The sequence below is a fragment of the Trichechus manatus genome, unplaced genomic scaffold (genome assembly GCF_000243295.1).
Source record: "Trichechus manatus latirostris isolate Lorelei unplaced genomic scaffold, TriManLat1.0 scaffold00111, whole genome shotgun sequence".
Classification (NCBI taxonomy): Eukaryota; Metazoa; Chordata; class Mammalia; order Sirenia; family Trichechidae; genus Trichechus; species Trichechus manatus.
The window spans coordinates 251,331-277,675 of NW_004444047.1; the positions used below are offsets into that span (position 1 = coordinate 251,331).

The 26,345-nt window shown below is 51.1% G+C and overlaps 1 protein-coding gene across 2 annotated transcripts in view; it reads right to left on the reverse strand.

The window, feature by feature from the left end:
* The window catches only part of CRMP1 (collapsin response mediator protein 1), a 69,659-nt gene that overhangs the window by 2,283 nt on the left and 41,031 nt on the right, over nucleotides 1-26,345 (reverse strand). For both annotated transcript variants that reach the window (XM_004383492.1, XM_012557599.1), the window contains exons 6-13: nucleotides 24,296-24,376; nucleotides 17,078-17,146; nucleotides 16,050-16,170; nucleotides 13,533-13,689; nucleotides 10,984-11,125; nucleotides 10,250-10,420; nucleotides 5,013-5,192; nucleotides 2,161-2,326 (exon numbers count right to left, since the gene is read on the reverse strand). In XM_004383492.1, the coding sequence (XP_004383549.1) occupies nucleotides 2,161-2,326; nucleotides 5,013-5,192; nucleotides 10,250-10,420; nucleotides 10,984-11,125; nucleotides 13,533-13,689; nucleotides 16,050-16,170; nucleotides 17,078-17,146; nucleotides 24,296-24,376 (1,087 nt within the window). The remainder of the gene's footprint in view (nucleotides 1-2,160; nucleotides 2,327-5,012; nucleotides 5,193-10,249; nucleotides 10,421-10,983; nucleotides 11,126-13,532; nucleotides 13,690-16,049; nucleotides 16,171-17,077; nucleotides 17,147-24,295; nucleotides 24,377-26,345) is intronic.

Below are 26,345 nucleotides of genomic sequence, written 5' to 3' on the forward strand. Positions count from 1 at the left end.
TGTGGTGTGTGCCCGTGTGTGGTGGAGTATATGTGGTGTGTGCCCATGTGTGGTGGAGTCTATGTGGTGTGCGTACATGTGTGGTGGTGTATATGTGATGTGTGTGCATTTCCATGTTTGGTGTTTGCACACGTGCACTTACACACACACATGCATGCGTATCTGCATGTGTGTGCACGTGTGTGTATACCCATGCATGTATGTGTGAACTACTCAGAGGTGGACTCACTTGCTTCACTGGCAGTGGGCACGTCTGCCAACCATCGTTCTAATCTTCTGCTCTCATTGCTGTTAGACAATGATTTAAAAGTCTAGCGCCAAGCCTTGTGCCTGGTGCTAGGTAATTATGCATTAACTGAACACGTGCATGACAGATAATTCTGAAAGGTGTGTGTAGCTCTCCTAGGATCCAGCCAAGAGGCTCGGGTCCTAGTTCAAACCATGCTTCAGCTTGCTTAATTTGGTACAAGACACCTCCTCTCTCAGCCTCATTTCCTTTTCTGTAAACTTAGGGCAGCAGCTCAGACGAGCCCCGCCCCTCCCCCCCCAACTCTGAGAGTATGTGGCCTATCCGTCAGCCACTGCAACTTTGGTCTTCCATTGGTAGATAATGTGTCTTCCTGGTACTGCAGGAATCTCCTAAAGGCCCAGGAACCAGGAATCAGGCCTAGAGCTTAATACTTTGTCCCCATAACCATCTGTACCTGCTGGCTACATGTCAGGAGCTTTGAAAACACCTGTTGGCCAACAGGACTAGTTCAGTGCACCACGCTGCATCTGCACAAAGCAGCATCATGCAGACACGGAGACACTGAGAAGGACTTCGTGGAGGTGTTGCTGATGTTGGAGAGCGTCTATGCTGGTGGCAGCCTGCGAGGTCACTGCCAGCTGCCTGAGGCTGAGTGAGGGCTGCGTCAGGGGCTCTGTAGAGGATCAGGCTACTTTTAGTTTTATTGTTATTCTTGTCCTGAAAGGGGCTTTTCTCTCCATCTCTAGTTGCTATTGTGAGCCGCATAAGCTAAGAATAAATAAATGCGTGTGTGGCCCCACCAGACAGCCGTTCCCGGCGTTGCAGCCAGCCCCTGCTCTGTTGATGGAGCATCATTCACGATGCTCGGGTTGCTTAGGGCCTGTGTTGAGCAGACGTTAGTTATCTTTAAATACTGGAGTCACAATCGATGTGCAAGACACTCTTCCACTCCTGGGAGTGAGGGGGACACCGGGGAACCCCGGCTCGTGTCCCACTAAGACAGACACTGCGGACTGGGAGGTGGGTGCCATCATTCACAATTTAAACAGATTTTCATCACCCCCCCTTGCCCTCTGCCCTCCCACTCTCTCTTTTGCTAAGTGTATTATCTTTTCTGCTTAAATATCCATCTCTGCTGTGAGACTAGGGGTCAACAAACTCTGGCCATGGGCCAAACCCACCCTCTGCCTGTGTTGTGTGTCTTTACATTTTTAAATGGTTATACTGTAATAGTTGTACAGTACCATAGCCTCAGCCTTGCAGCTCGGCTCAGGAACCAGAACACTCACCGTCTGGCCCTGTAACCAGGGTGTCCTGGCCCTTGCACTGACCAGCTGACCGCATGGCCCACCGTCCACTGTGTCCCGGCACCACCACAGTGCACACCACGTGCCCTTCCCCACATGTTCTGCTGGACCAAGTCCCTCTCCCAGCCCTCCCCATTGCAGTGCTGCCCCCATGTGGCAGTCAGGCAGCGCCGCAGCTGGAGCCTAGAAGTCCGCCGTGTTCACATCGAGTCCTTGTGCTGAGCGGCTACCTGGGCCTCAGCTTCCTCTTTCAAAAAGAGGAACAATGGGACTGTGCAGCACAGAGCGAACCCTGCTGTGAACTGTGGACTTTAGTGAATAATGAAGTATCGGTACCAGTTGTCAGCTGTAACGGATGTACCACAGGAACGGGAGGTGTTACGATGGGGAACTGTGTGCTTGCGTAGGATAAGGTGGGAACTCTCTGTACTTTCTGTGACAGGTTTCTGTAAACCTAAAACTGCTGTGTGGATGCGATAAACCCAGCGGTTAAGAAAGTGCTCTGTAAACCAGCGGGACTGAGGAGGCTGGAGTGGCCAGAGCAGGCACCCAGCAGGTGGTGTCCGTGCCTGCCTCACCTGGCTCGCCAGGAGGCCGTCTCACCTGATAAACTGAAGTTGGACTGGTGAAGGTTCCTGATGGGCGGAGGCTGGTGTTTGGAGGGTGAGGACTTGGCTGAAGGCGCAGGGGTTGCATACTTGGGTGTGGCCGGCACCTCGTACACGGGGCCATCATACATGCCTCTGGAGACGCCTTGCAGCCCGGACACCTGCAGGGCAGGCAGGGGGACCGGTTGGCAAGACTCAGGCCGTCTTCCTGCTCGGACAGGCCCGAGGTGGGCTTGGACGTACACACACACCCACATGCAGCACACAGACACACGTGTGTACACACACACACGTGTACACACACAGCACACACACGTACACACCACTCACATCACGTACACACACCACTCACACTACACACCACATATACACACACATACACACACACACCACTCACACTACACACCACTCACACTACACACCACATACACACACACATACACACACACACCACTCACACTACACACCACATATACACACATATACCTCACCACACACACACACATACACACAGCACAGCTTTGTGCAGGAGGCCCCCACAGCAACTTCCAAGAGGAGACCAGTTTCCCTGACCTGCCCTCCTCCCCCTACACCAGGACGAATGGGTCAGAGCTGTTTTCTCTGGGCTCCTGAGAAGCTGACCCCACTCCCCCCAGACAAGGCACTGGGGCAGGTGGTGTGTTTGGGAGGAGATTCCAGAAAGGAGGGAGGGAAGGAGGCGAGAAGGAGCAAACCTAGTGGAGGCAGGGTGACATGTGGGCAGCCCTGGGGGCTGAGCTCAGAGAGGCTGGGGCACCCCCAGTCCTGACCCACAGGACACATGTACCCACATATGTGCCCACGAACCCCACCCCACTGGCTGGGCTGTGGGGATGGCCCTGTGCAGAGAAGCCACAAGGCTCAGGGTAAGGGGGGCTGCCGGCCAGCTGGGAGTGTCGGGTTGGGGACAGTGAGAAGTGTGGACATTAGCTGGGCCCACAAAAACAGCACCACGGACCTCTCAGGTCACTGCACGAGTCCACGACATCGTGTGACTCCAGCTAGGCCCCCATCTTGTGGACAGCCCCCCGTATGGTACCCCTCTGCCCCAGGGGCTCTACACTCCCCCTTGTGGTCCCCCTCTGCCCCAGGGGCTCTGTGCCCCCCGTGTGGTCCCCCTCTGCCCCAGAGGCTCTGTTTCCCCCCTCTGTGTGGTCCCCCTCTGCCCCAAGGGCTCTGTGTCCCCCTCCCTGTGTGGTCTCCTTCTGCCTCGGGGGCTCTGCATCCCCCCCATGCGGTCCCCCTCTGCCCCAGGGGCTCTGCGTCCCCCCACCCCATGGTCCCCTTTTGCCCCAGGGCTCTGCGTAAACCCCATGTGGTCCCCTTCTGCCCCAGGGGCTCTGAGTCCCCCCCACCGTGTGGTCCCCCTCTGCCCCAGGGCTCTGCGTCCATTCTTCTCAGCACCTCAGCTTCCCCAACCCATTCTGAGTGTCTCCCACCCCCGATGCTCCTCAGTAGCTCTTCAGGGCTTCGGTGGCCCAGAGGTGGATTCTGAGGGGGTGGGCATTTGAGTCCAGGCCTCTGAACCCTTCACCACAAGTCTCCAGTTCAAACAGATTAGCAGGGACGAGGCTGTCTCAGCCCAAATTTACACAAGCCCTTTGTCCTCACAAAGCCTGCTGTGACCCAGCCCTGCCAATCCTCCTACTCTCGTATCTAACTCGCTTGGTCTCCGCGGCCACCGTCTGCGGCACCGTATGGAGATGGAGAAGGACAGAATCGGACCCAGAGCCTCACAGTGAGTGCCCGGGGCCTGCAAACCACAGGTCACTGGGCTTCCCATCTAAAGTGCTGGTGGTGGCGAGTTTATGAAGCACAAGAAGAGTGGGACCCCGGCCCCCCACATGCCTTTCCGGCAAACATCAGCTGTGCTGTATGGGAGCAGGTTGACACGGGGACAGCTGATTGTGCTGGTGGTGGGTCCACCTGAAGCTGTGGAAAGGTCTCCCCCGAATTGGGATGCTAAGTCAGGGCTAAGCAAGAGAAGGGGGAAAAAGACGCAAAAATGGAAGGGAGAGGAGAGAGAGGAAAGGTCTGCTCTGGAAGGAGCGGGGCGCAGCTGAGCTGTCCCTGGAGGCACCATCTCTCCCTGGTGTGCTGGGGTGCTTGTGAATATCCATCAAAATAGTGGTGCTTCCGAGTGCAGTGGTCTCTCCGGCCACGTGAGTACAGTAAGTGTCTTCACTGGGCTGAATGGGGTCCTCCTACATTCATGCCCCCCAGAACCTCAGAACATGATCTTGCTTGGAATAAGGTCTTGGCAGATGTAATCATTAAGATGAAATCACCCTGGAGTAGGGTGGGCCCTAACCCAACGACTGGGGTCCTTACAAGAAGAGACACAGACAGAGAGACGCAGAGAGAAGAGGCCTATGTGATGGAGGCAGAGCTTGGAGTGATGCTGCCACAGGCTAAGGAACGCCCGGGGCCACCAGGAGCTGGAAGAGACAAGGAAAGATCCTCCCCCAGAGCCTCTGGAGGGAGCACGGCCCTGCCCTGCACCCTAAATTCAGACTCCCAGCTTTAGCACCAGGGTGTGGTGCTCCGCCACGGCAGGCCTCAGGGCCTTCCACAGAACAGCAGGTTTATAATCTGCAGGACAAGGGTCACGTGGGGGGATGAGGTGACCTAGAGGAGGAGGGACTGTGCTCCCACGGCACCTTCCGTCCCCCGTGTGCACACCCCCTTACAGTTTACAAAGCCTCTGTGGCCCCTGCAGACTCTCGGTCCAGTCCTGACACGTAAGTCTGCCCACAGCTGACCCTCCCTCGCTAAGAGGTTGACCCCACCCTCTGCAGACGTGCTCACCTTACTCCGGATCTTGACGCGCTGGTAGAGGTGCTCAGGGAAAGGCTTCCGGGGGACGAAGCGGCCCACACCCTTATTCACATTCATGTTGCCGTCCTCGAAGACAATCTTGCCCTGGCTGATGACCATGAGCGGGGCGCCATGGCACTCCATGCCTTCGAAGATGTTGTACTCAACAGCCTGCGACAGAGACCCAAGTTTCACTTCTTTTTTTAAATGTATTTCTACTGTGGTAATAAAACATTTGCATTTCAAAATTCCTTTTATACAATCATAATGTTCAATTTCATGATGTATAATTCAGTGATATCATATCCATCATGTCGTACAGCCGTCACCACTATTCATCGCCCAAATCTTCCATCACCCTTAACAGAAGCTCAGTGCCCCTTCAGCAATAACTCTCCCTTGCCTCCTCCCACTTGCCCCTGGTAACCACTAACAAACTTTGGTCTCTATGGACTTGCCTATTCTAGATATTTCATATAAATGGGGGTCCTACAGTATTTGTCCTTGTCTGTCTGGCTTATTTCATTCAGTGTGGTGAAATAAATTTCTTTATGTGGGCTTTTGCCTTCGTTCTGTGAAAAAGAAAAAAGCAAACAAACACCAGCCTGGGAGACTTTCCCCTGGGCCCTGAGGAGCTGTTACCTTGCCCTTGTTACAGTTTCCCGAGTCCTCTGGAGAAGCTTGTACATTTGCCCAGGGAAGAAGCCAGTCCCTGCTGGCAGAAAATGTCACCTATTATGCAAACAGATGGAGCCACTTGCCAGAGGATTGGCCAGTTTAGTCTAGAAAGGTGATTGGTCAGTTATTATGCGAATTCGTTATTGTTGTTGTTAGATGACTTTGAGTGGGTTCTGACTCACAGCAACCCGATGTACAACAGAACCAAACACTGCCCAGTCCTTTGCCATCCTCACAATCATCGTTACGCTTGAGACCATTGTTACAGCCACTGTGTCAAATCCATCTCATTGAGGGTCTTCCTCTTTTTCGCTGACCCTTTACTTTACCAACCATGATGTCCTTCTCCAGGGATTGGTCCCTCCTGATAACATGTCCAAGGTATTTGAGACGAAGTCTTGCCATCCTTGCCTCTAAGGAGCATTCGGGCTATACTTCTTCCAAGACAGATTTGTGCTTTCTTCTGGCAGTCCGTGGTATATTCACTATTCTTCGCCAACACCATAATTCAAAGGCATCAAATCTTCTTTGGTCTTCCTTATTCACTGTCCAGCTTTCACATGCATATAAGATTGAAAATACCATGGCTTGGGTCAGGCGTACCTGAGTCTTCAAGGAGACATCTTTGCTTTTTAACATTTTAAAGAGGTCTTTTGCAGCAGATTTGTCCAATGCAATGCGTTGTTTGATTTCTTGACTACTGCTTCCATGGGTGTTGACTATGGATCCAAATCAACTGTTTACTATTGATTATTTTAAAATTATGTCATGTACGTGATTTTAAAAGAATCAAATGGTATAAAAGGTATTCAGTAAAGAAGTCTCTCTTCTACCTCAGACTGAGGAACAGCCTTAGACAGATCTCTGTGTCCTAGACATGTTCTGTGAGTGAAAGACTGTCTCACCTCAGCCATGCAAGCCCTCCGTACACAGGGCTTCCCCTCAGCTGGGCGACTGTTCCCCACCGGCACAGGTGCGCTGCTTCAAACGTTGCCAGCATTCTTTAAGCTGCAGCAGTCTCCGTCACACCGTTTGTACCATTTATTCACCCAACTCCCTGTGATGGACAATTGTTGCCATGATTTTGCAAAAAACAAGGCTGAAACATTCCCCTGCCTGCTTCATCTGCACGTGTGAACATATTCTGAGACGTGAAATCCAAGGAGCACAGGGATTTCAAGCTTCAACAGATGTGTCCTCCCAAACGGTGGCTCCAGTTCCCATTCCCACAAACCTCCATGTACCTGCCCACCCGAGTCTGATCTCCTCTGTGGCCGGCAAAGTCTGTTCTCACAGCCCGAGGCAGGCAAGGGCAGCACCTTGCTGTTGCTGTAAATTGCATTTGTTTAATTGTAAGCAAGAACTGGGTCTCTTTTTAAGTGAACATAAGCCATTGGTACATTTCTTATTGTGTAACTGTTTTTTGTGCATGGTTCTACTTGTCGGTCCGGTTTTTGGTAAAATGTTTATTGATTTTTAAAGACATTTTAATGTTAAGGAATTTAGCGCTTTGTCCTGTGCATTGCAAATACTTCCCCAGTTTGTCCTTTGTGGTTTGATCTCATATATAAAGTAACTGTTTTTTTCTTTTGCCATGCAGGTTTTTTTTTTTTTAATTTGTTTAATTTTTATGCAGTCACTGGTCAGATAGACCAATCTTTTCCTTTACGGTTTGTTTCTAAGTTTTGTGTCTTGCTTGGAAAAGGCTTCTCCTCTTCAAAATCATTATTTAAAAACAAAATCTGTTTTATTCTAGTCCTTTTGTAGTTGTATTTATGTTTCAATCTTTGATACATTTTGAATTTATTCTGTGGTAAAGCGCACAGCAGAGACCCAGCCTGAGAAGGCAGGTCCTCCCACAACCAGCTGGATAACCTACCTTTTCTAACTAATTGAACTGTCTCTTTTCTTGTAAACCACATCCTCACGTGTGGCCAGTATGTCTCTTGACTCTCTTGTCTCTTGTACTAATGCCACATTGTTTTAATGATTACAGCTTTATCATATGTTTGAGTAACTGGGAGGGCTGGTGATCATTTTGTTTTCCTTTGTTTCATTTGGCTATTCTCACAGTCAAGGTTTCAAACTGGTTCATTTCATTTAGACCTCCTGGTGAGAACTTGCATTCCCACCCCAGATATACTGAATCAGAATCTACGTTTTAACAAGATCCCCCTGGATCCAACTCTTCCTGAGTCACCCTGAATGTCTAGTTTTTCCGTAATGCACACTTTTGCTGAAGTACAAATGTGGATTGCAGGAAGAAAGTCCCTTCTCTGCCAGTCATAACTGGCCAACCTCCGGCACCTGCGGGGTATCCCTAACCTGGGGGATTCTATTATTCACAAATGCCAAACTCTATATTTCACAGTTACATAAGACTTTAAAAGTTAATTATTTCATTTCTTAAAGGTAGTATGTGAACAACAAAAAAATTCAAACAAACAACCTTGATAAAAACTCTTCTCCCTCCTATCCCTGATCCAGGAGGTCAGGACTGCTGTTGGCTCTTAATCCAGCAATGAATGATGGATAAACAAAATGTGGCTCATCCATACAATGGAGTATTATTCCGCATAAAGAGAAGTGAAGTTCTTACATGGAGGGGACTTGAGCACATTATGCTGAGTGACATAAACGAGACACAAAGGCTGCATATTGTATGACTCTGTGCATATGGGATGTACAGAACCGGAAAATCCACATACAGAAAATAGACGGGTGGTTACCAGGGGCTGGGGGAGGAAGGATGGGGAGTGACTGCTAGTGGGTGTGGGCTTCCTTTTGGGGTGATGAGATGTTCTGGAATTAGACCATGGTGCTGGCTGCACAGCCTGTGACTATGCTAAAACCCTTGAGTTGAATATGGTAAAATTTGTATTACATGAATTATATCTCAATAAAGTTTTAAAAATATAGGCTGCACATATACAAACATAAATGCCCATCTGTTATGTGGCACTTTGAAGCAAATGCTTTGTCCACTAAGATATGAAAGGATTAAAGCTGTTTTTTTTTTACAGAAAAGTTGACTTAAAAATTTAATCACCGATTAATACATAAGAACTATCTGTTCTAATTGTTAAAAGAAAGGTAATACTTTAAAAACTTTAAAAAAGAAAACTAATCTCTAGTACACATTCTCAATCTTCGTTCTGCAAAGCACCAGTTCCCTGCACACGTGACTGGCATTGCTTTGGACGTGAAAATGGAACAGACAAAATGCTTTCGACAAACTGCCTCAGGGGGTCCAGAAGTGCCCTCTTGATGCCAACAGCACAATTCAGATTGGCCCGCACAAAGGGAGCACTTCCCCAAGTTTAACCCAACGCAATTAACTTGCTAGATGGGTAACCTCAGGCAGGTTACTAATCCACTTCTGTCTACTTTCTTACTGATTAATAGCAATACACCCAACACAAGAGACTGATGTCGGGACTAAAACCACGGAAGAACTCCAAAAATAAGATGTGGCTGAATTATGACAATACCTGCCCCTAACACAGAACCCAGCCTGGCTGGTGTCAGGGTGGATTGTGTCCTCTCAAAAGATGTGTTGAAGTCCTAACCCCTTTACTTATGAACGTGACCCTACTTGGAAACAAGGTCTTTGAAGATGTTACAGATAAACATGAGGTCCTACTGGAGTAGGGTGGGCCCTAATCCTACCTGAGGACACAAAGAGAAACAGAGACACCGAAAAAGAAATACAGACACGAGAGAGATAGACACACAGAAAGAGAAGATGGAGACAGAGACACACACAGAGAAAGAGAGATACAGAGAGACACAGAGGGGGGAGAGAGATAGAGAGACAGAGAGAGAGATGGGGAGAGAGACGGGGAGAGAGATAGAGAGAGAGACACAGAGAGAGACAGAGACACACACACAGAGAAATAGAGATACAGAGAGAGACACACAGAGAGAGACAGGGGGAGAGAGATAGAGACAGAGACACACACAGAGAGAAATAGAGATACAGAGAAAGAGACACAGAGAGAGAGACAGAGAGAAGGGGAGAGAGATAGGGAGACAGAGACAGAGGCACACACACAGAGAAATAGAGATACAGAGAGAGAGAGACACAGAGAGACAGAGACACACACAGAGACACAGAGATACAGACAGAGACACAGAGAGAGAGACAGAGACAGAGACACACAGAGAAATAGAGATACAGAGAGAGACAGAGAGGGGGGAGAGAGATAGAGACAGAGACACACACACACAGAGAAATAGAGATATAGAGAGAGAGACACACAGAGAGAGACAGAGGGGGGAGAGAGAGAGAGAGACAGAGGCACACACACAGAGAAATGAATTTAGAAAGACACAGAGAGAGACAGAGAGAGTGGGGAGAGAGAGAGACAGGCTGTGGGTGCATGAGCCCAGAACTAGTGGAGCTGCCTGCTCCCCCCCCCTCCCATGGCGGATCTGAATGACAGACACACAGGTGACAGACCGTGTCCTGTTGGAAAACTGTGCTCTGGTTTTAGCCAGTGACTTCTGAGATGCCTGCAGAGCAGGCGCAGCTGGAGGGGCAGACTCACCGACTTGTGGCTCTTGGCCGTGATGGTCTTCACCCGGTCGGGGTCCCAGATGACCACGTCAGCATCTGAGCCCATGGCAATCCGCCCTTTCCTGGGGTACAGGTTGAAGATCTTCGCGGCATTGGTGCTGGTGACAGCCACAAACTGGTTCTCGTCCATCTTGCCTGTGGCCTACAGGCAAACCCACAATGACAAGAGTCCCGAGCCCAGACCGCGTGGCCTCCTGAACTCCCAGTGGGGGTGCGTGCTCTCCTCTGCCTGGGGGCACGGGGAGAATGCACAGGGCCTGGCTCATCAGACCAGAAACCCCGCTGGGCTGCACACGGGAGCTATGGTGGCCTCTCATTGGTGCACAAGTCAGTGGTCAGAGAGTGGCCTGGGCCCTTTGCAACAGGAACTCTCTCCACACTCTCACCCCAGCCCCAAACACACACACACACACACACACATACTCACCCTAGCCCCAAACACACAACACACACACACTCACGAACCCACAGTTTACGTGCCCTTGGTTCTCTGAGCTGTGGTTAAGACAGTGCAGGGCCAGTGACTCTGGGACAGGAGAGCGCTAAGCGACTTGAGGTGCTTTCCTGTGGGCTTCCCCCACTTCCTCCCCGTGCATCCACTTCAAGAAAGGAGGAAGATTTAAGGGCCAGCTGTGTATAACGAATCCTCTTTCGATGACCTGGCGGGTGTTTCTGGAACATTCCAGACACAGCCAGTGCCCTTACCACCGCCTTGTCCCAAATGACAGCCATGCGCTCCTCGACCCCGTTGACGCCCTCAGGGATCAGTGTGAAGTTGTCCTTGCCCACCGCCTTCTGGGCCGTGCTGTAGGGGCAGTGGCCACTGCCTGTCACCTGCAGGTCCCCGCTGGGAGGAGGGAACAGGCGGGCTCAGACCTGCATTCACCTGGGGCCCCGACTTCAGACCCAACCCGCCATGCACCCCAAACCAGGAACCTCGGGAGGAGTGTTCTGGGCACCTCGTGGGTGTGGGGACATGGAAAGGCCTTTGCCCACGATGTCATGTGAGAACGGAGGAGCCAGTTGGGCGGCAGGAGATGGCTCTCACTGAATGCTGGGGACGAGCCAGAGCACGTGCCAGGCTGTCTCTACTCCCACCTCACCGGGAGGGGACCCCGGGAAACCCCGGGACAGCCTGCTCTATGAGACCTGGCTGTGCAAGTCTGACAGGCCTGCTTCCAAATCCCGGCTCTGTGCCGCTCGGCCAGGCAAGCTGTTCTGCCTTTCTTCATGTGCAGAGAAAAGACTTTCCACCAAGTCTGCTCAGCCCAGCAGGTGCCAAATGCCCATCCCCTCCCTTGGCTTGGCTTCCCTTTCTCTCCACCCACCCCCTTATCTTCCTCTTTAAAATGTAGTGCACAGTGAATTTTGTGTTATGTGAATTTTATCTCAGTGCAAAAAGAGAAGAAATAATTGAGAGCAGAAAAAAACAAACAAATAAAATAAAAAAGAACCCTTCAGTACTGTGAGCCGTGCAGACATGGAAATGCCGGTGTTGGGAGTCTGCGCCCTGCCCTCAGCTGTCTGAGGTGCTCGAGGCAGTAACTTGAAGTCACAACACTGGTCTTCACGTGGGTGGGGCGGCTGGCCTGTGCGTGAACCGAGTGTGTTCCCTGGGGAAGTGGCTCCAGGGTTTGCTGAGCACCTCAGGCCTTGGAGAGGAAACGTCCTCTGGCCCACGAGGGGCCTGCTGGCCGCCTGAATCGTGGAGGCGTTACAAACGTGATTGCAAATGCAGAGTTCGGGCACAGCAGCAGCCCCCTGGACACTCCGGGTGGATTCAGAGGTCAGGCCCCTTGTTCACTCAGCAGCGCTGTGCCACCCGCCTCCCGAGTGCAAAGGCCCTGTGGCAGCAGGCTGTGTGGAGCAGGCCAGTGGGCGAGGCCATGAAGACCAGACCCTGGGGCCCCGAAGTTTTACTCTGAGACGAGAAACCACTTCTGAGTAGAGGCTGGACCGGCTGATTTAGGTTTTAAAACACCTGGGCACTTGCGGAGAACAGACGGTGCTAAGTGGAGGTAGGGGTCAAGTTTGGGAACAGACGGGCCTGTGAGGAGTCGAGAGGAAGTTGGCTAGAGCCAGGAGGGTGAAAGGGGCCGAGAAGCGGCCAGAGTCCGTGGTCTTTGGTCCGAGCTCCAGGATGAGCGAGCCTGGGGGCAGCAGCCTTGGGGGAGACAGGGTGCCCTTGGACTTCTCCCATTAGTTGTGCCCCCAGACTGGGCTGGGACCGGCACGGCTGGGCTTCTCCTCACTGAGTCAGAGGTTCCACGGTGGGCATCCCTCCTTGCCTCGCTCATGCTGTTACTTCTGCCAAGAGGCCCAGTCTGGTCCTCATTCACTGTGCAGACCCTCCCCGCCCCCAAGGTCCAGCCTCCAGGAAGCTCCGCGGTCCCCTCTACTCCCCCACCCCCACCCCCAGCCTGCCCTGAGCTTCCAGAGCAGCCCACTCCTCTCTGCAGGCCTTCCCCATGACAGCTGACAGAGGTGGAGTGGTGTGGCTGTGCTCCTACTATGTGCACCCTCCAGCCTTCCCCATGACAGCTGACAGAGGGGGAGTGGTGTGGTTGTACTCCTACTATGTGCATGTACCATGGTGGGTGCTTTGCAAGCGATAGCTACCACAAATGGAGTCCCAAGTCCCTGGTCTTCACCTGCGTGTCTCAGCACCAGCCTGAAAAACCAAACCTGTTGCCTTTGAGTTGATTCTGACTCACAGTGACCCTATGGGCAGAGTAGAGCTGCCCTGTGGAGTTTCTAAAGAGCAGCTGCTGGATTTGACCTTTCGGTTAACAGCTGAGCTCTTAACCACTGCACCACCAGAGCTCTACCACAAGTCTAGGCAGTGGGAACTACATTCTCCCCACCTTGTTGATGGGTAAATTGAGGCAGAGAGCAGCTACAGGCTGGCACGGTGCACGGGGGACCCAGCCTCTAATTCCCGATCCTGGTACCTCGGGATGCACTGCTGCACCGGCACACAGTAGGTGTTCAGGTGGTTGTTACACAAATCTGAGGTGTCAGTACAGCAAGGAGCAGTTATTTAACAAAAGAGAGTCTCAGCTCCCTGAGGCCACTGGACGCAACATGAGCTGTGCGCTGTTGGGGTGTGAGCCCAGGCCTGGGAAGGTTGGACACCCGGGTCTGCCCTCCTCCCCAAGTCCAGCTCTCGCCCACAGCCTGCCTGATGTCCCTCCACCCACATCTGGCTCCCGCCCATAGCCCAGCCAGGGCCCCCGGCCCACGTCCACTCTCACCAGGCCAGCAGGGAAGTGAGGTGGTCAGGTGTGGTGGGGTCCGGGCTCAGGGGTGGAGCCGTCACAAAGGCGGCCGCCTTGGCCCAGTTCTTGCTCCAGTAGTGGGTGCCGTCTGTCCCCAGGCTGGCAGCAATGGGCTCCCCAAAGACAAGAGGACCTAGGGGAGAGCAAGACATAGCAAGTCAGCGTGGGAGCCTCTTGTGGGCGAAGCTGCAGGCACAGCAGCAGGGCCTTCAAGGGAGGAGGACCCAGCGGGCCACAGGCCACCAGCCTCCTCACCCACCAGGGTCCAGCCACTCATATGTAGTGGCCGTGGGTGTGAGCTCCCCACATCTTCAGCATCGAGCTGGGGGCTTCGCGCCCGCGGATCTGCTCAGCAGCCTGCTGGGTGCTGGGATCTTCTCATCATCTCCTCTGACAGCTGTGTGACCCCACGCACAGAGACAGTTTGCTGAGCTGGTGTGGGGTCTGCCAAAGAGGGGATCTAAGTGCGTACTGCATCTGGGAGGTGATTCCAGGGGGCCCAGACTAAGGGCAAGGAGGCGAGAGGGAGGGAGGTGGCTTAAATTCCACTGAATTCTACTTAAATGTAAGTAGCTGCATGTGGCAGTGGCCACCCTCCTGACAGTGCAGCTCTGGACCAAAGGCCTCACCTGGCCATCACCACTTCCCGCTCCTGAGTGGCGGCTCGCTCTTCCCCTAAGTTGCGCATGGAGCCTGGTGGTGCGGTGGTTAAGAGCTGTGACTACTATCCAAAAGGTCGGCAGTTTGAATCTACCATTGCTCTTTGGAAACTCTATGGGGCAGATCTACTCTGTCCTATAGGGTCATTAGCAGTCCAAATCGACTCGACGGCAATGGCTTTAAGCCGTGCACAGAGTGTTCTCTATATCATGCCTCTTGAAATCAACTTGCTCTTCAAAAACACTAGCACGCTCTGTCCAGTACGGCAGCCATGACCACACTCGGCTGTGAGCACTTGAAACCGGGCTTCTCCGGAACTGAGATTGCTGAGTGCCGGATGCACACCAGACTTCGGGCAGGACGCAGAGAATCGCACAAAATGTCTCATGCATGATTTTTATATCAGCTACATGCTGGAATGATATTTTGGATATATCAGGCTAGATATTCATCATTAAAATGTTAAAAACGGAGCTGGCCATGCTTCCTGTCTGGACTCCTGCGAGGATTAAGGCAGAGATGTGTGTCCAGAGGGTGGACGTCAGGGTGTCGTGGTCACTGGTGCTTCTCCCCATTTGGCTGTCCCACTGACCGCAGCTGCCCGGTCTGAATCACGTGGTCCAGAGTGAACTGGGCTGACCGTGTCCAGGTGGGGAAAGGCCTTGACCACAAGCTCCACGGGGTTCTAGCCACACCCTGTGTGTCTGTGTGTCTGTCTGTCTCTGAGTTTGGGAGGAAGAGGCTGCTCCGGGCAGCCTCTGTCCTTCTCAGTCTGACCGTGAGGATCGCAGACGCCTCGCAGACCTCACAGTCCTTGTTCCCGCGTGCCCCTCTCCCCGCCGAATCTCTGCAGTGAGCCACCGAGCAGGTGACGGTGCCTCCAGTGAGCCCTCGCCCCGAGGGAGCTGCGCGTCCACCCCTGGTCTGCAGCGTGCCCCGTGTGGAGATGGGGGCCGGGCACCGTGAGGGTGGAGGATGGGGTGAGGGTGGCGGATAGGCATGAGGGAGAGTAGGGGAAGGACACCACATGGGGGGTGCCCATGAGGGTGGGGGTGGGCACCAGGATGGTGGGGGTTGGACCCCACATGGAGTTGGGTGTCAGAGCACCAAGAGGGTGGGAGGTGGGCACCGCGTGGGTGGGGGGCAGTCACGAGGGAGGGTACAACTGGCCCGGGCCTGAGAGCAGCATCAGCTCACACCTGCTGACACACGGATGCGTCACTGATGCCCCTCAGGCTCATCAGCTCTTTTCATCCACATTAGAGACGAGGACATGGGACTCAGAGCTTATGGTGGGCCTGAGGCACACAGCTTCCTCCTGGGACCCCTGGAGTCCGGCAGGGGGCCGCCCCCGACTTCTCCCTCCTTCTTGACTCACAGCTGAGACCTTGGTGCAGGCCCAGCAAACCCAGAGGAGGCACCAGCTATGGGACCCCTGCCCAGGAGGAAGTGCCAGGAGGGTGGGTGGCCCGAGGGCTGCAGCCTGGCCGGCTCCCTACTGAGCAACTTCACCAGGGGACAAAGCCTCAGGACAGAGCCTAGAGTCTGCAGAGCAGCTTAGGATGTGCCAGGTGGGGATGGCTCACCTAATTCCACAAACGGGTAAACTGAGGCTCAGACCCGCCATGACCCTCCTGAGGTCGCACAGATGCGTGGCACACCCAGGAGTTGAATCCGAAAGCAGTGGACCCCACATCCGTATCTGCCCAATCCTTCCTGTGTGGTTCTGCCCTGGTCCCTGCCTGGGAGTTCTGGGGGCTCCACCTTGGTCCCTGCCTGGGGGCCTCACCCTGCACACACCCCTCCCTGAATGCCCCCTGCCCGACCACGTACCTTTCTTCCTGGCCAGCGCAATGATGTCCGCTGCACTCTTGCTCATCACCTTGGTGATGTACACCGGGCAGTTGATGCGGCCGGCAATGGTGATGGCCCGGAACACAGCCTCAGCCTCGAGCTGGGGGCAAAGACATGGTTGGGGGGCAGCTACCACCTGTGTCCCTGGGGCTGTCCTGGCTGCCTGCTCGTACTCCTCTAAATTAATTTGTCACAGGGAGATCTTGGGGGTCAGAGGAGGAACACGGTGTGGGCCAAGAGAAAAGAAGTCAGTCAAATGCAGGTGAACCCGGACTGGGAGAGGGAACACTTGCTGGGCATGCTCTACGTGCCATGTGGGAAGACTCTACCTGGGGTGGACGAGGTGCCTGACACATCTGTCACTTATAAAGCACCCAGCTGTGTTTTGTTTTGTCTGCACTGCTCACACTGTGACTCTAATGACATCCGAGAGCTCCTGCCTGCCCTTCAGTGAGCCCCTGGCAGTACGCAGATGAGGTGGAGGTGACCGTGGGCTGTTCCACCACGGCAGATGAGTGACCCGCCCAGGAAGGAAGGACAGAGGTGACCTGTGGGCTATTTCACAGGGGCAGGCGGGGTGACCCATCCAGGAAGGAAGGACGGAGGTGGCCTGTGGGCTATTCCACTGGGGCAGACAGGGTGACCCACCTAGGAAGGAAGGACGGAGGTGGCCTGTGGGCTATTCCACCAGGGCAGATGAGGTGACCCTCCCAGAGAGGACAGGGAATGGAGATGGCCTGCAGGCTGTTCCACTGGGGCAGACAGGGTCATTCATCCAGTGAGGAGAGTGGACAGAGGTGGCCTGTGAGCTGTCCCACTGGGGCAGAGAGGGTGACTTGCCCAGGGAGGACAGTGGGTGGAGGTGGCCTATGGGCTGTTCCACTGGGACACAGGGGTGACACCCAGGAAAAATGGGGGACAGAGGTGGCCTGGGGGCAGTTCCGCCAGGGCAGCACCAGGTGAGTTGCAGGATGTCAGACCTAGTGCCACCTGGGGAGGTGCTTTACCTCTTCGGGTCTGCTCAGAGCGTGGCCCTCGGGACCAGTGATACCCATCTCTAAGATTCGCTTCTGTTCCTACAAGACAAGGATACATGAGTCAGCGATCACAGAACACTGGAGCTGGGGGAACCCTCTCCAACGCCCTGGTAGACGGCTAGGGCAGCCGAGGATGGGAGGGTGAGGGATTTGCACAAGGTCTAAAATTGGCCCTTCATCAGCCCACCTAGCCCTGCTGATGAAATGGATGTCACAGCCAGACCTGCTGTGTCCCCAGCTCCCAGCCAGCCACCAGCCCTCCATTTCCAGCCTCCGAGGCATGGATCTTCCCTGGGAACAAGTGTGGTGTTTGAGTTTTGCACAGATGCTGATATCAAGAAGTCCTAAGTTGGGGTCTAGCTCCTGAACTGACCAACTGTGGCACCTCAGTATCCTCCTCTTCATGCTGGGCAACATGGAGAGTCGCTCTGTGAATGCAGACGAGGTCTGTGGGGTGCGGGGCACAGAGCTGGCTTCGGGAGGAGCTCATGGGTTGGCAGCGTCTGTCATCAGTCTACTCCACTTCCCTCCTGGCACTGCCTTCTGGCAGAAAGCTTCCACCTCATGTTCATCATACACCTCCAAACGGATCCCTGGGCTGAGGGTCCAGGTTCACATCCATTCACTCCAAGGCTTCCTCACACCAGGAGCAATTTTATTTTATTTTATTTTTTTAAATTCACATGCCCTGGAAGCAAGCTATGCTAATATATATAAATTTTTTAATTTACTGTAGTAAAATATATGTAATGAAAAGTTTGCCATTTTAACAATTTTTTGGTGTACAACTCAGTGACATTACACTTACCATGCTGGGCAACCATCACCATTACCTATTTCCAAAAGTTTTACATCACCCCAAACAGAAACTCAGGATCCCTTCAGCAATAAGTCTGCTTCCCTTCTCCCCTCAGCTCCTGGTAATCTCTGATAAACTTCTGTCTCTCTGCATTTGCCTATTCTAGATATTTCACGTAAGTGGGATCATACAATGTTTGTCCTTTTGTGCCTGACTTATTTCACTCAGCATGATGTTTTCAAGGTTCATCCATGTTGCAGCATGTATCAGGACTGCACTTCTCTTTATGGCTGAGTAGTGTTCCACAATGCACTGATAATTACTGGCTACTGGAATGAGAAAGTGGGAAAGAAAGAAGAAGGATCGGTAGCTGGAAAATACGGCCTTGGTGACAGAAACAATGCTGGAGATTGCATGATAGAATTTTGCAAGACCAACAACTTCTTCATTGCAAATACCTTTTTTCGACAATATGAATGGCAACTATACATGTGGACCTCTCTGGGTGGAATACACAGGAATCAAATCAACTATATCGGTGGAAAGAGACAATGGAAAAGTTCAGTATCATCAGTCAGAACAAGGCCAGGGGCCGACTGCAGAACAAACCATCAATTGCTTATATCCACGTTCAAGTTGAAGCTGAAGAAAATTAAAACAAGTCCATGAGAGCCAAAATACGACCTTGAATATATCCCACCTGAATTTGGAGATCATCTCAAGAATAGATTTGATGCGTTGAACACTAATGGCCAAAGACCAGACAAGCTGTGGAATGACATCGACATCATACATGAAGAAAGCAAGAGGTCATTAAAAAGACAGGAAAGAAAGAAAAGACCAAAATGGATGCCAGAAGACACTCTGAAATTTGTTCTTGAATGCAAAGTAGCTGAAGCGAATGGAAGAAATAAAAGGGCAGCTCAAGGAGACAAAGTAAAGTATTATAATGAAAAATATGCAAAGACCTGGAGTCAGAAAACCAAAAGGGAAAAGCACGCTTGGCATTTCTCAAGCTGAAAGAACTGAAGAAAAAATTCAAGCCCTGAGTTGCAGTTCTGAAGGATTCTATGGGCAAAATATTGAACAACGCAGGAAACATCAAAAGAAGATGGAAGGAATACATAGAGTCACTGTAGCAAAAAGAATCAGTTGATGTTCAACCATTTTAGGAGGCAGCGTATGATCAAGAACCGATAGTATTGAAGGATGAAGTCCAAGTGTCACTGAGGCATTGGCAAAAAACAAGGCTCCAGGAATTGACTGAATACCAAATGAGATATTTCATCCAACAGATGCAGCTAGGGAAATGCTCACTCGTCTATTCCAAGAAATTTGGAAGAGAGTTACCTGGCCAACCGACTGGAAGAGATCCATATCTGTGCCTGTTCCAAAGAAAGGTAATCCAACAGAATGTGGAAATTATTAAACAATATCATTAACATCACACACAAGTAAAATTCCTGAAGATAATTAAAAAATGATTGCAGCAATACATTGAAAGGGAACTGCCAGAAAGTCAAGCTGGATTCAAAAGAGGATGTGGAACAAGGGATATCATTGCTGATGTCAGACGGATCTTGGCTGAAGGCAGAGAATACCAGAAAGATGTTTACCTGTTGTCTTAGTTTTCTAGTGCTGCTACAACAAAAGTACCACAAGTGGATGGCATTAACAAAGAGAAATGTATTCTCTCAGTCGAGGAGGCTAGGAATCCTAATTCAGGGTGCCAGCTCCAGGGGAAGGCTTTCTCTCTCTGTCAGCTCTGGGGGAAGGTCCTTGTCATCCATCTTCCCCTTGTCTAGGAGCTTTTCAGCGCAGGGACCTTGGGCACAAACGACGTGCTCTGCTTCTGGCAGTGCTTCCTTGGTGGTATGAGGTCTCCCTGTCTCTCTCCTCTCTTCTCTCTTTTATATCTCAAAAGAGACCGACTTAAAACACAATCTAATCTTGTAGATTGAATCCTACCTCATTAACATAACTGTCTCTAATCCTGCCTCATTAACGTCATAGAGGTAGGATTTACATCACACAGGAAAATCACATCAGATGACAAAATAGTGGACAATCACACAATACTGGGAATCATGGCCTAGCCAAGTTGACACATATTTTTGGGGGACACAATTCAGTCTATGACACCTGTTTACCCATGTTTTATTGAGTATGCAAAGGCATTCAATTGTGTAGATAACAAATTATGGAGAAGCATGGGAATTCCAGAACACTTAATTGTGCTCATGTGGAAATTGTACATAGATCAAGAAACAGTTGTTCAAACAGAACAAGAGGATTCTGCATGGTTTAAAATTTAAAAAAAGGTGGGCATCGGGTTGCATCCTTTCACCATACTTATTCAATCTGTATGTTGAGCAAATAATCCCAGAAGTTGGAGAATATAAAGAAGAATGAAGCACTGGGATTGGAGGAAAACTCATTAACAACCTGCAATATGCAGATGACACAACCTTGCTTGCTGAAAGTGAAGAAGACTTCACTTTACTGATAAAGATCAAAGACTACAACCTTCGATATGGATTACACCTCAACATAAAGAAAACAAAAGTCCTCACAACTGGACCAGTAAGCGACATCATGATAAACAGAGAAAAGATTGAAGTTGTCAAGGATTTCATTTTACTTGGATCCACAATCAACGCCCACGGAAGCAGCAGTCAAGAAAGCAAAGGATGTATATCATGGGGCAAATCTGCTGCAAAAGACTTCTTTAAAGTGTTGAAAAGCAACGACGTCACTTTGAGGACTAAGGTGTGCCTGACCCAAGCCATGGTGTTTTCAATCACTTCATATGCATGTGAAAGCTGGGCAATGAATAAGAAAGCCCGAAGAATTGATGCCTTTGAATGATGGTGTTGGCAAAGAATATTGAATATACATGGACAGAAGAATGAACAAATCTATCTTGGAAGAAATACAGCCAGAATGCCCCTTAGAAGCAAGGATGGTGAGACTTGATCTCACATACTTTGGACATGTTATCAGGAGGGATCAGTTCCTGGAGAAGGGCATCATGCTTGGTAAAGTAGAGGGTCAGTGAAAAAGAGGAAGACCCTCAAGGAGATGGATTGACACAGTGGCTGCAACAATGGGCTCAAGCATAACAACGACGGTGAGAAGGGTGCAGGACGGGGCAGTGTTTTGTTCTGTTGTAGACAGGGTTGCTATGAGTTGGAACCAAGTCGATGGTAGCTAACAACAGCAAGTATTTCATTGTATGGGTGGACCACACTGTGTTTATCCATTCATCTGTTTGTGGACACTTGGGTTTTTCCACCTCTTAACTGTTGCGGATAATGCTGCAATGAGCACTGGTGCACATGTGTGCTAACTTTAACTCCTACATTTGATATCGTTCATCTTGGACACGTGCCCCCATGAGTTCTGAGCCCGCCCCCATGGAAAAGAATCACAACCTCAACTGTGCGTCTGTGGATGGAAGCTCAGGTTTATTACAGGAGCATAAACTGGAAATAGCTTCAAGGTCTCACAGCTAGCGGGGAGGTAAGTAAACAAGGGAATAATTTGCAGCTATTGAAGATGGTGTTTACAAAGCCTTTCTGTAAATTGCTTATGTTATGGAGAAATCTCTATGCAAGATTGTTCAAATGTCAGTGACTCTTCTGTTTACAGGAAGAAAGGAGATGACATAATGGGGAAAACACCAGAGGAAAACAAGCATAGCGAAGGGCTTTCAGCTAAGAGCGTGGGTTGAGAACATGTGTTATCTTTGCTCCCTGCTGAAACCCACTAAAGGGACAGAAACGTCCACAGGACCAAGAAAATGCAGAGAAGGCAGTAGACGGTAGTTTTGAAAGCTAGAAAGCAGATGGACAAATGGCAACCGACTTATTGGAGCTGAGAAAGCTAAATCTTAAGTTGGCAACGTGTGGTGCCAAGAAACCCCTGAAGGGGAAAAACCCTCCAGTGTTGGAGGCTGTGAGCTGAACCACAGGGGATGAGATCCGCATACCTGGAAGCGGCTCAGCAGCAGCTACAGAAGTGGGACATGCACACCCTAAGGCCCAGAGGAGTCCCTGGGTGGCACAAACGTTAATGCGCTCGGCTGCTAACCAAAAGGTTGGAGGTTCAAGTCCACCCAGAGGCACCTCAGAAGAAAAGCCTGGTGACCTACTTCTGAAAAATCAGCCAGTAAAAACCCTACAAAGCACAGTTCTACTCTGACACACATGGAGTCTCCAGGAATAGGGGTTGACTTGACTGCAACTGGTATGACCCAGTGCCATGGATTGAATTATGTCTCCCAAACAATGTGTGTATCAGTTTGGCTGGGCCATGATTCCCAGTAGTGTGTGGTTGTCCTCCATTTTGTGACTGTAATTTTATGTTAAAGAGGATTAGGGTGGGATTGTATAACACCCTTACCAAGGTCACATCCCTGATCCAATGTAAAAGGAGTTTCCCTAGGGTGTGGCCTGCACCACCTTTTATCTTACAAGAGACAAAAGGAAAGGGAAGCAAGCAGAGAATGGGGGACCTCATACCACCGAGAAAGCAGTACCAGGAGCAGAGCACATCCTTTGGACCCAGGGTCCCTGTGCAGAGAAGCGCCTAGTCCGGGGGAAGATTGATGAAAAGGCCAACAGAGAGAGAAAGACTTCCCCTGGAGCTGATGCTCTGAATTTGGACTTGTACCCTACTAGATTGTGAGAAAATAAATTTCTCTTTGTTAAAGCCATCCACTTGTGGTATTTCTGTTCTAGCAGCACTAGATGCCTAAGAGACCCAGCAATCACACTCCTTAGTACATACCCAAATAAATGCTAACATGCGTTCGACTTCATTCCAAATAGTCCCAAATGTGAAACTATCTAAATGTCCACCAGCTGAAGAATAAGTCATGACATATGCACGCAGCACTGAGAGAACAAACTACACACGGCAGCATGGGTAGGTCTCACAGACCACACAGCAAAGAGCCCACATGAGCGCCGACTGCACGGCTCCTGTCACAGGAAGCTCAGAACCACGCAAAGTTGAGATGTGTGTGGTGGGCAGCTCTGGGTGGTCCCATGGCCTGACTCCTGTTCTTCATGGCCCGTGGGATCCACTCCCCTGAGTGTAGCTGGTCCCTGTACCTTGCTTCTGATGAGCACGCCGCAGCCTGAGAGGCAGGGTTCATTTCTGAGTTCAGATTACGGGAACACCGGGCTTCTGTCTTTCTCTGCTCTCCTGTTCTCTCATTCGTTCTTGCTGACAGAAGCTGCTACGTTGTGAGATGCCCACAGGCTCAGAACATGGAGGCCTTGGCCAGCAGCCAGCAGAGAACAGAGGTTCCCCGCCCAACAGCCTGCGAGAGCCCTAGAAACAGCCATGCACATGATCTAGGAAGCAAATCCTGGATCCAGGTCAGCCTACAGGTGACTCGGCCTACCCCAGTGACACCTCACCACAGCCTATGTGAGACCCTGCGTACATTCCCAACCCGAGGAAATGAGACAAGAAATGCTCATGGTTTTGAGGTGCTGAGCTCTGGGGTAATTTGTCACACAGCCATAGATAGGCAATGCAGTTTGGTACCAGAAGTGGGGTCCTACCACAACAATTGCATAAAATCTGGGAGGGCTGCGGAGCCAGGCAGTGCACAGAGGTGCAAGGAACTTTTAGGAACATGTTAGAGACTAAGTGAACTGTTAGTGGAAATGAGGACTTGGAGGGCGCTGCCAGGGAGTAGTCAAAAGGAGGCAGAATCAGACCCTCTGCCTGCAGCTAGAGATTGGGATGTGCTCACGGTCCCATCCTTCCCAAACCCAGGCCTGTGTGTGTCGTAGGTGAAATGCCACACCGACGTCACACGCTTGATCTTATTTGATCCTCACAACTCCTCACGTCCCATCCTCCCCACTTCTGGGCCTGTGTGTGTCAGAGGTCGAACGCCACATGTGCGATCTCGTTTGATCCTCACAAGCACTCTCGAGGCAGGCATTAGAGATGACGAGTGAGTTCTGTGGTGGGCTGGGGTCCTGCCCAAGGACACACACTGGGCTGGACACTTGCTCCTGTCCTGGACTCCATCCCGCATGCCTCCAACTTCCCCTGAGCAACACCTGCTTCCGTGTGGGCTGCCTCGACCCCCTGGTCTGCAGAGTGTTTGTTCCTGTTCAGTCTTCATTTGTCCCTTGCAGACTCCCTGGACTCCCAGGGCAGTTCTGTCACCCCTATTGTAAAGATGATGACAAAAATTCCAAGGCCACCCTGCAGGCAGGTTAGGAGACTCACCTGGTGTGTCTGAGACAGCTTCCTGCTCCTGGCTTGGCCCTCACTGCCCAGTCACTTCGTTAATCCATCCCCCCTTTATAACCCACTTCCCAACAAGATCAAACAGATTGGGGGCTGGAATTCACACTCACCTGAGCGATCAAGTCTCCATTTTCCGCGTGGACCAGGATCACAGCTCCCAGCCCCTTCAGGAAGGTGAAAGCTTCGTAGAGCTGAAGAGGGGTAAAGGCTTCGGTGTAGATGGAAACAACACATCACACACGCTCAAAAAGCTCATCCTTGTCCCTTACAGCCATCACCCGCTGGCCTCCTCAGACACAGTACAATGTGGCATTCACAGTAGACTGTGCTGCTTAACAGCAGGTACGGCCTGGAAAGAATCTTCTTGGCCCTGACAACCTAAAGATCCCAAAGCTGGGGCTGGGGAGCACCCCCTGGCTGGCCACACCCCTAACCTCAGGCCTGTCACTGCCTTTGGCTTTCTCCTTGGCTTTGCTCCTTTGGGGTGCCCATAGCTGTTGACAGTGACACTGGGACTGGTCATTCCTTCATTTTATGAAATCATGACTAACCTGCACCACAGCCATCCTCATCCCATGGAGACATCCTACAAGCATTTCAACCCCTGTGACTTCGTAAAGAGCGGTGGGTGTGGGTGACAAGTGCTCTACTGACTCCAGTGCTCAGAGGGTACTTCTCACGCCAAGATCATCCTGCCCGCTGCCCGGTGCCTCCTCCCACAAGGGGAGCATGCAGTCAGACTCTGTGTTAGTGAAATCATCCTCCGATGGACTCGTGAGGCAGGTGTATACGAGTCTATCTCACAGACCGGGAAACTAAGGCACAGGGAGGACAAGAGGCTGCCGCAGCCACATGGCAAGGAGCCAGCATGGCTGGGTCGTCTGGCTCTAGCTCCCACACTCTGCCCACCACAAGGTCTGCCTTTTAACAAGCAGAGGATGGGGCAGCAATGACAGAACAAAGCCAGGAGTTCTGGTGTAAGAGAGCCAGGTGGCCGACATGTAATAATTCCAAACCTGATACATCATCATCCTCACCCCTACAAACGCTGTTGGAAGCCAACAGTGTCAGATGTTATTACATGTTCATGGATAGGCATGGATGGAGGAGCTATAGATGGATGTTATTACACATCCATGGGTAGGTGTGGAGGGAGGAGGTACAGACGGAAGTTATTACATCTCTTTGGAAAGCTGGACTATATGAAGAAGAAAGGGGCATCAGGATTGGAGGAAGACTCCTTAACAACCTGCAATATGCAGATGACACAACCTAGCTTGCTGAAAGTGAAGAGGACTTGAAGCACTTACTGATGACGATCAAAGACCACAGCCTTCAATATGGATTATACCTCAACATAAAGAAAACAAAAATCCTTACAACTGGACCAATAAGCAACATCGTGATAAACAGAGAAAAGATTGAAGTTGTCAAGGATTTCACTTTTCTCAGACTCACAATCAACACCCATGGAAGCGGCAGTCAAGAAATCAAAAGACACATTGCATTGGGCAAATTGGCTGCCAAAGACCTCTCTTTAAAGTGTTAAAAAGCAAAGATGCTACCTTGAAGACTAAGATGAGCCTGATCCAAGCCATGGTATTTTCAATCACATCATATGCATGTGAAAGCTAGACAACGAATAAGGAAGCCAAAGAAGAATTGACGGCTTTGAATTGTGGTATTGGCGAAGAATATTGAATATACCATGGACTGCCAAAAGAACAAACAAATCTGTCTTGAAAGAAGTACAACCAGAAGGCTCCTTAGAAGCAAGGATAGCGAGACTATGTCTTACACACTTTGGACATGTTGTCAGAAGGGATTAGCCCCTGGAGAAGGACATCATGCTCGGTAAAGTAGAGGGTCAGTGAAAAAGAGGAAGACCCTCAACGAGATGGACGGACACAGTGGCTACAACAATGGGCTCAAGCATAACAATGATTGTTAGCATGGCAAAGCACCGGGCAGTGTTTCCTTCTGTAGTACATAGGGTCGCTATGAGTCAGAAGCGACTCAGTGGTACCTAACAACAACAACATGGGTATGTGCGGATGGAGGAGCTATGGACAGATGTCCATACACGTCAATGGGTAGGTGTGGGCGGTGGAGGTGTTGTTGTTGTGGTTAGGTGCTGTCAAGTCGGTTCTGACTCATAGC